This window comes from Papaver somniferum, chromosome 5, assembly GCF_003573695.1.
Source record: "Papaver somniferum cultivar HN1 chromosome 5, ASM357369v1, whole genome shotgun sequence".
NCBI lineage: Eukaryota > Viridiplantae > Streptophyta > Magnoliopsida > Ranunculales > Papaveraceae > Papaver > Papaver somniferum.
Window position 1 is genome coordinate 82,800,693 of NC_039362.1, and position 11,775 is coordinate 82,812,467.

Consider the following 11,775-nt stretch of genomic DNA (forward strand, 5'->3'; position numbering starts at 1 on the left):
GGAGGTTATGGAGCTGTGAATGAGTTAAGAAGCTATGTGTCGTAGTGGTGGAATGTGGAGCTGTAGATGACAGGGAAATGGTGGTTGCTGCCATGGTTCAGCTGGAGCAGTGGAAATCTAAACTTCAAGCACATTATAAACTTCAACTGGAGCAGTGGAAATCTAATAAGAAGAGGGTGACAGACAATGCTGAAGATGTAGATTATATGGCCGTCGCTAGTATGGCAGAGGGGATGGTAGGAGCTAAGCTAGCAAATATTATTGAGGTTGCTGCCATTAATATGATGCGTGACGAAAGAACTGAGGTATATATAACCTGCTTTTTTATTTTAATCCATCTGTTTGAGTATATAGAATTGGTGATCTCGTAATTGTCTTAGTTATGGGGAAACTGTAGGATTCTTATTTTGTCTAGGTCATGCAAGTTAATGAATGGTAGATGTTTTAGCATTCTCAGTGTACGTTGGCATAGGTTTCAAGTATCTGAGGTGCACATCAATGGAACACCCAGTATGTTACAAATGTTGATACTCTAGAATAGAGCCAGTTACTTGCATATCCTTAAAACACAAACAAAGTTATCTTGTATCTGATTATCTCTTTTTATTCTTCTCTGACTGAAAAATAGTTGTAGGTCTATATTTTTCAAGCACGAGTTTCAGAAGTTTATTAAGTTTGATTAACTAATGAAGCTATCGTTTAATGTACCTTAACCAACAGACGATTTAGTCATTTAGTGAATATATATTAATGTTATCCAACTGTACACTCTTGTCCTGCTCACTTGGCTTTTACATTTGACGCATCTTAATTACGTATCTGATAGCGAACCTAATTTGCACACTGCCAACATCATCAACATCACAATTTTTTTGTATTAAGAAGCATAGCATCAATTCAAGTCCATATCAGAAGCCTCCCAAATTGTCAGTAAGCCCACCACTAATCCCAATCGGTGACGAACAAGATAGTCAAGAAGAAAGTATATTAGGTTCACTAGGGAAGCTGTTTGTCAATGTCGGGGAATCTGCAGCAGAAAAACTGGTTTCATCCAATTTACGATGAAACCAAAACTGGTTTCATACTATTTTAGCTATGGAGATGACGGTAGTGGTGGTGCTGGTGCCATTGGTAGTCGAAGATGGAAGTGGTCTGTAGTGCTGGTGCCAGTGGTGGCAGCAGTGGCAGATTTCAGCGTAGACATGGGTGAATGACGTTCGGCGGCTGCGGTAGGCGGCAACGGTGCTGGTAATCAGTGATGGCGGTGGGCGGTCATGGTTCAGGTGGCGGTGCAGCAGGTGTTGGCGGTGGCTTGTAGTGGTGGTGCAATGGCGCAGTGGTGGTGGTGCTGGTGGTTGGTGATGGCGGTGGACGGTTGTGGTGCTTGTGGTGGTGCTGGATGGTGGAGGTGGCTGGTAGTGGTTGTGCAATGACGCATTGCGGCGGACTGTAGTGATGGTGGAGGCGCGGTGGTGGTGGTAGTTGGTCACGGTGGTTGGCGGTGGTGTTGGTCGGTGGTTATTGGTGAAATGACAATATGTGGAAAAATGATGAAACCAATTTCGGTTTCATCTATGTTTAGTGAAACCAATTTTGGTTCCATCATATTTTCAGTTTGGTTTCATCATTTTTCACGAGAAATTGTTTGCACGAGAAATTGTGGTTCCATCATTTCTTTAGTTTGGTTTCATCATTTTTTCTCATTTCAGTTTAGTTGCGTCATTTTTTCTTATTTTGTTCAACATTGGTCAATCAAATTAATTGTTTGTGGTGGTGGCGGCTGGTTGGTGGTGGTGGTCGGTTAGAATGATGGTGTTTGCTCGGTGACGGTGGTGGTCGTCGTCAACGATTGTTTGTGGTTGTGGTCGATGGCTGCGGTGGTAGTTGGCGCAGGTGGTGGCGTGGTGGTGGTTGGCGACAGTGGTGTTGGTTGGTGACGGCGGTGATTGGCAGTGGGGGTGGTCGGCGGTGGCGGCGGTGACGGAGGTCGGTGGCGGCGGCTGTCGGCGACAGTGGTCGGCGGCGGTGGCGGAGGTGGTCGGCGGCGGCGGTGGTGGTCGGAGGCGGCGGTAGTGATCGGAGGCGGTGGTGGTCGGCGGTGGCGTTGGCGGTCGGCTGTTGCGATGTTGCTGGTGGTTTGTTGTTGTTGGTGGTGATAATTAAATAAAATTTAAAGATGTGGTTGATTTTTGTTTTTGTTGGGGTGATTTAAATAGTAGAAGGGTAATATAGACAGTTTATGATATTTGTGGTTTTTGTATCACTTTTATTTGGATGGTTTTTTTGTGATGGATTATAGGTTATAACTCGCGGACGGATAGATATAATCCTCTCTTTTTCGTTTTTCTATTTTATTGTTATTACTTTCAAATATTTATAAAAGCCAACACCATGTTTTAAACAAATACTAAGAACATACTCATGAAATTTGTGATTAAATATCTGAGAATATAATCAAATGAACCTAACCCATCTTTGGAAATGCTTATTATTGGTTTTAACTTTTAATTTTAGTTTTATTCTCTGATTAATGAATGAGAGGACACGACGGGAGATACAATGTGGTCCATGGCATATACTATATCTGCGCAAAGTCATCAAGTGGCTAGGAAACAGTTCATTTGCGCAGTTTCTACGTGATCCGTGGCATAAATTCACATTTCCTGCATCACGCTTACTTAGTTCGACCTTTTAGAAACGGCTTTAAAGTATATAAAGCACCTGCGATGACCGAATACAAATCTAGGTCATAATAATATGTTTAATATCTGATCAGGTAGTGGGTTACACTTGTTTAGCGACTTATCAAGACCCAAACAAATAACACCAAGCTCATTTAACCACAGAACTAAATTCGAAGCAACCCTGAAATTTATGGCCAAAGAACCTCACTGGCATGAAATAAAGTTGGTAGAAAAAGTTGTTTTTGAAGCCTCGCTATAAGCTAGGTTTGTGCAAGACTGCAAGTCGCCAACAAGTGTTCCCTTCACATCGTGATGTACATAACCCATCTGATATCCGATGCGGCCAAGTAAACAAGGTGTAGATAAAACCTTGTGCCAAGAAGAGACATAGATTCCTGCAATAGGCAAAATGAACAACTTCAGATAAACAAAAACTTCACCTTTTTAATTTTTTTTTTTACTTTTTTTTTTTGGTAAAGCATAACATATTCCTCCTTCAGAGCAACATTACACTAGTGGAATAGGGAATATAAACTTTAGATTCTCACATCAGCTATAAAATCACTGGTCCCTCTGTGCTATGAACTGGTCTCCAGTCCAGCAGATCCATCCCAGTTAAACTACTCATGTCATGACCTACCTTCTCCAAAGAGATTGGTTTCATTCATTTATACATACTTCCATTATCCATTTGATCAATAAATACAAGAATTCAAATTCAAATGGGTCAGTCTACTTCTTCCTGAAAGCATTCAATGCAACATCAACAAGATAATATACCCACCTAAAAATGACAGCTTCATAAATCACAAATCATGATTCCTACTGAATCTATTACCTAAAAAAAAATATCCATTCAAAAAACAGGAGACGAATAATCCACAATTTCAAAGGAATCAAAGCTTAAATTGTTTTTCTTTAACTTTGTAATAATGAAAAAGGGTTAATTCAACTCAAATTTCACTATTTGCCAAAGATTAAACATGGGGTCTATCCACATCAAACATTCAAAACCCTTTTTGTTGCTGTCTCTCTGTCTCAAGCAACAGAGACCCAAAGCAATAACAAACAATCTCAAAAAGTGCATTCTTCTTCATTACAAACTGCAACTGAATATCTGTGTAGCAAATGAAAAAATACCCACTCAAAAACAAGTACTAATTAACAAGATCTATTGATTCCATTGAAATTAAGTTGAACAAACACAAACTAAAGAGTAAATTAGAAACCCTCCATCCTAGATCAACAAACTTGAAAAAACAAAAAGAGTCATTCATTCATTCTTCATTCTTCTCCTGTTTCTTCTGCATCAAATGTACATGCAATTACAGATAACAAAAGGCAGCAGCAACACACAAACTTACAGCTAAAATTAATTAAAAAGGACTACTACACCCAACAGAGTAAGAATTAAACCCATTACTCACAGAAGATCAGAGAGCCCCATCCATAAACTACCCTTAAAATCAGTCACAATCTACCACATCACCTTCTCCTTGTTGAGATCAGAAACCCACAATACCAAAAGGAGTCTTAACCTTTGGAGGTCTACCACGAGGTTTAGGAGAACCAGTGATGTTAAGTCCAGCACCAGCACCAGCACCCCCAGCAGCACCAGGAACACCAGCTGGAACAACTTCATCATCATCACCTTCTTCATCATCACCACCCTCACCCTCACCTTCATCAGACCTGACCTTTTTAGGTCTACCTCTTGGTCTTCCAGAAGGTTCAGAAACCTTTCTTTTCTCAGCAACAGAACCACCACCAGACTCATCTTTATTCTTTGGTGGTCTACCTCTACCTCTTGGTGGACCAACATGAGCAGCTTTAGCAGCAGCTATAGCCATTGCTGCTGCAGATTTAGGTTTAGGTGGACGACCTCTACCTCTTTTTGCTGGTGCATCTGGGTTTGGACGCATGTAGTTATTCTTCACAAAAACAAGCTCCCCACTCTCTTTAAGTTTATCCAAGTTCTGAGTTAGTAGCTCTGTATGTCCTGCTGGTAGATCTCCGTATGTTGATTCTATGTAGTTTGAAATACTTGATTTGTTTGAACCTGCTGCTTCATTTAGAGCTGAAATTGCTCTAAATATCATCTGCAGATCACAAAAAACAACAAAATTAGTACAAATCTATGACTAAAATTGATAAAATAAAATGGGGGGTTTGTGTTTTTCATACCTCTGGGTACTGTGGGAGTGATCGAGGAACTTCCATCGCCATTAAAGAAAAAGGATGAGACAAACACAGCAGAAGAAAGGGGAGTGTTTGTTTGGGGAGAAGATGAGAATGAAAGGTTAAAGAAGGATATAAAAAGGGGGTGTTTGTATTTTGGTTTTGGATCGAATCTGATGGAGAAAAACAAGAGGGTTTTGAAGTGAGGATCGACGGTTGGGAATTGATTATTGGGTATAGATCGGTGGGTTTTGATTGGAGAGTTTGGAGATCATGCGGATTGATGACGTGGATTAGGATAACAGTTGAAAGAGAAGGGCTGGTTTCTAAATTGTTATTTTTTTATAATTTCATCCTTACTGCTACAGTCTTTGATAAGGTTTAGTACTTGATGGGTTGCAGCAGTTATTAGCTGGAGTTGATTTGACCTGAGTCTGACTCATTTTATTTTTTTGTGTTAACGTTTGACTGTGATGAGTCAGACTGGATATTTTGATTCGAATTAAGTTCATCCAACACGGCGAGTTATTGGATCGTCACCTGCTCGTTCAAGTTTGTAACATTGTCATGGATAAACGAGTCAAGAAAGAGCCCTTTCTGTGGCAATCTTGGAGCTTTTGATTTATATGCTCCGATACCAGCTCTATTAAGGGTTGATACCAGTCCATATAGGACAAAAAAATCCTGACAATCCTAATCATTGGATCGATGGACTGGTATCAGCCCATATAAACCATGCATTTTGTATGGGTGCATTTTTATTTTTTTTGCTCCATGTTGTACAGGTTCAGTCAATGTAGTCATGGCCGAGATATCGTCGAGATTTAGAGTCTCGATCCATGACCATGACTGAGTTTTTTAATCTCGGCGAGCCTGATTTGGCCGAAAAAACTCATCTAGACGATCAGAGTCTCGGGGAAACAGGTTAGCAATCCAACGGACATTATTGAACTTAGATATTAAAAATCGAGGTGAACACTGGAAAACTCAAACAGTTTTGATATTTTCCTTGAAAATCGGTGTTGTTCCAGTATATTTATACAAGTTTAACATGTGCAAAGTGTGCAAATGCTCGGCATACATGTTACAACTATGAAATTTGAAAATAAGATCTCCGAGATTTTACCCAGATTAAGTTATCCAGCTACGTCTTTGTTTTGGATCATTAGGAAGCTCGGTTAATATCTTACATATAGAAGGCTCGGGATGAGCATTTGGTGCCCAAACCCGCCGCCTTGACCCAATTCATCCCTTTCTTTGCTTGTGGATACCTGACTGGTGCAATGATTGACTGGATACGAATATAATTCTGGAAATTTAATAATTTTGATTGGGTGTTATCGTAGAAATCTTATAGCCCATACTTGTTATAAATGATGTTAATCTCAGATACTATAAGAATATCTTGCTATGAATGGTATCTTGCGTTGGTTACCGGGCCTTGTATATTTGTCATTCTTATGCATACAAGACTACTCGACAAGAGTAGTTTTGTTAGCATCATGTACTGCTTGTTGGTTGATCTATCTAAGTAACATACTTGTTGGTTGATCTATCTAAGTAACATACTTGTTGGTTGATCTAACTAAGTAACATATTTGGTGCCAAATATGTATATATTAGTATGGAAACCCATTGCACCATATATGATGTGCGCTTAAAGTGTCACATACTTTGGAGAAGAAGAATATGAATCGTTACCAGTTTACTCGATCACGCGTTGTTATGTCTCTTGGGTAATGTATGAGTCTTGTGGGTTAACAATTAGTGTTGGTTTCATTTTTGAGACAAGAGTTCGTGGGTGCATTGGCGAAAAAGATGGTGAGTTTTTGTTCTTGTGATTAGAGAACGACATAAATGTCCACTTGTGAGGTGAGGTCGTAGATGCATGCATGATGAAATACTTTTCTAATCATACTGCGATAGTGTTATAGTTTCACTGTTTTGAAAAAGCTGGCATATTGCGTCCATGAAGTATAGATCCTGGTGCTTACATTGTAAATATACTCATGTTGATGTTCAGTTAATGATGGTGATGCCGAAATGTGATCTGAAAATGCAGGGGTACCAAGTAAACCACCAACTTTTTGCGTTCTAATACAATTGCAAGTAGACCAACTGAATGATCCTTGACAATATGTATTTAGAGTTTATATCTCTGACCTCTTCTCAAACAATATGTATATAGACAAAGAATCCGTGAACCTGATTGTTAAGAAGAGTACATGGACGATCTCAAAAATAAATATCCAAGATCAATCTAGTCGTATCCAAATAATCCAATCGGAATTCTGCCAAGTAATTAAACTTGTTATCTATCTTTCAAGATATGAATTCTACAAGAATGAGTCCCGTAATCGATCACAATTAGATGGACGTGTCTACTAAGATTGAATACGTATAACTTGCGCAAATACAATTATAAAGATAAACAATATAATGGGGAAAAGGAAACAAACAATACACCAGAAGTTTTGTTAACGAGGAAAGTGCAACTGTAGAAAAACCTCAGAACCTCGTCCAGATTTGAACACCAAATTGTATTAAGCTGCTGCAAACACTAGCCTACTATTAGAATTCTGGAATGTAGTTGAGACGAATCCCTCGTACAAGCGATTCAGTTACAGTCGCGCTCCTTATGTCTCTTGAACTTCGCAAGGCTCTACGCAATTGATTCCCTTATCTGACGTCTTTTACATCCTAAGAATTTCTTCAGCCTAACCGAAGACTCTGCCTCCAACAGATAAGCCTATTTGATTTTCGTTTATATCAAAGATCAAGGTGGGAAAATCTGTTTGCAATACAAAAAGCTAGCAAAACTCATCCGGAACTTATGACTCCTGAAGAGCGGCCTAGATTCTTAACCACCTCTCAAGAAAAATCTCCAAAAGATCAACTAAGATCAGTTTTCAGATATCTATCTTGAGGAATTCACAAAGTCTGAGACGAAGAGAAATTTACGATTACTATCTATCTTGCCTGAAAGAGATTACAAAAACTTCGATAACAGAAAAGCAAGATCAGGATACACGAACTATCAAGATAAAGATAGTCGGACCTGGCTTCACGAATCCCTTAAGCGAAGTCTTTTAATCATAGACCTAATTATGTTTCTAAGAGGAAACACAGGTCTATAGATGACGACTCTAGAATCAACTAGGACACAAAGTGTTAGGGATTGAATCTCCCAGTTGAAAAAGCATTTTTATTTATAGTTTTCAAAGACCGGGGATTGCTTAGAGTTCAAGCTAAGATAAATTGGGAATCAAGCAAACACTTCTAGGTCTTGAAAATACAATAAAAGAATATAACACTAGGAACCGGTTCTGGAACCATGTATAATGATTGTTCAGTTTGGCAAGTATGCCAAAGAACTAAAGAAATTTGACGTTCATTTAAACACCTAAGAATTTAATCTTGATGCACATTCATAAGTGTTTGGGTGATCAGTGAAGTATTAGAAGTGTTTAAGAGAGTTCTAGAAATGCTAAACATATTTAAAAAATAAGTCTTTGAGCATCTGCTAAAATCTACTGGGACGGATGGCACAACGGTTTGTGAACCATTAGTCTTGTTCATGAGTCAGGTTGCAACGGTTCGTGTACCGGGTTTCCCAACCCTACCAAACTACTGAACTCAGTTTACTACGGTTTGTGAACGTGTTTTCCAACTGCTAGCCTATAATACCAACTTTAGCAAATTAGTTCACCACGGTTCATGAACTGGGTTCGTAAATTGTACTCAACTGAACTGTATTTCTGAAACTCAAATATTTATGATTTGCGAACTGGTTCGCCAACCTATCCTGAGCAGAAATATCAGGTAGTTCAATATTTCTCTTTTATGATATTTGAAATATTTGCACGTGATAAAATCATTTGCATGGGCAATTTTCAATTGATCCACAAATTAATTCACACAATAAATTATTTAGAAGTAATGTTGTTAAGGATCGGTGAAGTTAAGTATCGTTGAACATCTTTGCTAGAATCATATTTCGAGATTTTTAACAAGACAAGCTTGACTCGAAATTTATTATTTGTAAATCTACTTGAAGTCATATAAAATCGTCTCAAAAGGATAGAATGGTAAGATACTGAGTAAAAAAAATGGTTCAGTTTTCACATACTTGATACAGAAGTTCTTTAAATTTCTTCGTCGATCTTCACTCTTCAAGGGTGATGTCTGATACTCAACTACCAAATTCTAACCTAGTCAGAGACTTGACTTAGTAGACTAGAAATCAAGATATAGTTTTAATCATCTAACATTGACAACAATCTTGAGATAACAAAACTTGTGGGTTCAACCGAGCATTGCTCTAACGTGATCCGCACCTTTTGGATGGATGATTGTAAAATAACTTAACTACTCATGCACTGAGAGCTTGATTCATGACATTCTTCATTGTATTTTAGAGTGATGCTTCACTATATATCAATCCCAATTATAGTAGAATTAGTTAAATATGAAACTCATTCGTTTGAGATCATCATATTATACAGTTCATTTATTTTTTTTCCTTTTGTACATCACCTTTTTTTTTCTCCCTCCTGCGATTTTTTTTCTTTCTCCTCGCTCTTTTCTTCCATTTCCAACAACCTTTTCATGCAAACGATTTATTGTTTTTCCCTTTTTGCTCTGGTTCCAAGAAGGCTTCTTCATGTAATTTTTTTTCTCTCGCTCCATCAAATTTCTTTGCTAAATGATTTTTGTTTGCTCCATCTATGATAAATCTTATGTATAAACTTTTTTATGAAACGTTTTTTTACTCATATAACGAACTCTCATTGTCCTGAGAATGGGTCCCACCGTCTTGGAACTGGGGCCTTGTTATCGTGCATAGAAAATAAGAACAATGTTAACAAATTGAACAATCATTTAGGCTTACCAACAAATCCAACATCTGAAACATGCATGTTGTAGTTTCCATGCCAGTTTACAGTTTTATTCATCAATTGAAAGCAGTGCGTTTCCAAAAATCTTCAGGATAAAATATGGGAATAATGAATATAATTATTTACCTACCGTGAATTATTTCCAAGTTGATGGAGTTCAAAGTTTTAGGATCCGTAATGTTGCTCCTCTATTAATATAACTTCCCACCTGCTAGATCATGTATGAGGTACGGTTATTCCCCATGTTTACATAAATTTAAACAAGACGCTCCAGTTGTTCGACTATTGTGAGTAAAACTCGCACAGGTATATGTTCCGATTGTTCGGAACTCGTGCAGACTTGGACTTGGCCCGATACAACAAAAAGACCTTGCATTAGGATACCCTTGAACCTTGCTTCAGTTATCCATTTGACCACATATTTACTAGTTTTCCGTGTTGCGATTGGGAGAGGAATTTTTCTTTAGCGTTGTTACACTGGTGGGGAGTAAAAAGTCATTCTTGTCGCTGGGAATTTTTCCAGAAAACCCTTGGGTGTATTTTCAAGGCACTGGAGAACTTAGAGTTAACAAGGTTAACCATACATGGACTGTCTTGGATGGTAGAATCAAAATAAATTTTTTTAATAATAGGCATGGTAATTTGCAACATGATAGATTTTTAATTGGATCAGCGAGTTGGATCGCTAGTTGGATCGACGAGCTAGATTATTGATTAAAACAACGAGTTGGAATGTCGGTTCTAGTGATTTAGATCATTGGAGGAGTGATGAGTTTGATTGATTAGTCAAGGGCACGTGTAAGGAACATTCAATTGTGGGCCGAACAAGTAAAGATGTAATTAGCGCAGAGATATGTTGTTGATGTTTTTCGATAATTTTTTGTGAGGAAAACTTGAGATCATTGAATATTTGCGAGGCTAGAATAATAGAACATGTGCAAATTGCATACACTGATTGTACTGCAACTGATATCGACAATTGATGTTCATGTCGCAGAGGTGTGTTATTTTTGATATCCACCATCCTCACACATGTACGGTACATGTCTGTCTTTCTTTAATCTGGCATAGAAAATTGCATCCATAACGAGATATATTAGATATTACTCCCACATACGATATCCAAGGCGATTGACTCCCATATGCATATGACATTTTTTCGCTCTTTTTCGTCATAATGTTCATTTCGTTTCCATTCGTCGAGGAACTCTTTCCTGCCAATGACTAGGTCCTGATCATCATTTTGATTCTGTGATAGATTCATTAACGGTCATTTGGTCGTTGATTTCCCTTTGTTGCATTACTTTCTTCAAGAGTTTTCCTTTCGGATGACCCATGTGTCCAATTGTGACCATTTCGTATACCTGTCACGTTCGCCAACCCTCATGTGAAGGTCATGCACGCAGCTGTGAAATCACATTTTCGGGGTATTACCCATTTGCGTTTTCTTATCTAGTGAGGACTTTAGTACTCTATTTTATTTTCCCACTCTTGCAATATTTCGTGCTGACTCAAATGTACTGGTATTTATCCGGTCCTATCCACTTGCAAAGTACGGGAGGCTAAACGAAAGCCTCTATTGGGGAGGGAGTTTGGACGTGAGTTTGACATGTTTATTTCGCACTCTCTAGTGGATATGTTCAGATTAGCACCTTGACTTAAAAGGGGAGCTGTAATACGTACCCATCGATTTCCTCTACTTATCCCATGACGACAAGTTCTCGTAGAAGGATACCCTAATGCCATCGTTACTGGTGACATTTAACTCATTCTCGAAGTGGGTGATCAACGTCGCTTCGAATTCTTCGTACTTTTGTATCTGTATTTTCATTCACATCACTCCAACTTTCTTATGATGTAGCCATGGATCTTGATTTGTTTTTCTAAATGTTCCTTATATCTGCCCCACGGTGGGCATCAAAAGATATTGTAGCAAATATATTCCTAAAATACTCCTTGGTATTTAAACTTGATAATGAGATTTTATCCCCCTCAATGCTTCAACAAATTCCTCG

The 11,775-nt window shown here is 38.4% G+C and overlaps 1 protein-coding gene across 1 annotated transcript; it reads right to left on the minus strand.

Annotated features, from left to right (window-relative positions):
* Positions 1–3,837: 3,837 nt before the first annotated feature.
* Positions 3,838–5,004, minus strand: LOC113277589 (HMG-Y-related protein A-like). Its single transcript, XM_026526646.1, has 2 exons — positions 4,869–5,004; positions 3,838–4,783 (listed from the first exon to the last, which is right to left on the minus strand). Exons 1-2 carry the CDS (start codon positions 4,908–4,910, stop codon positions 4,190–4,192), a joined length of 636 nt encoding a protein of 211 aa, XP_026382431.1. The 5' UTR covers positions 4,911–5,004; the 3' UTR covers positions 3,838–4,189.
* Between the last annotated feature and the right edge of the window lie 6,771 nt (positions 5,005–11,775).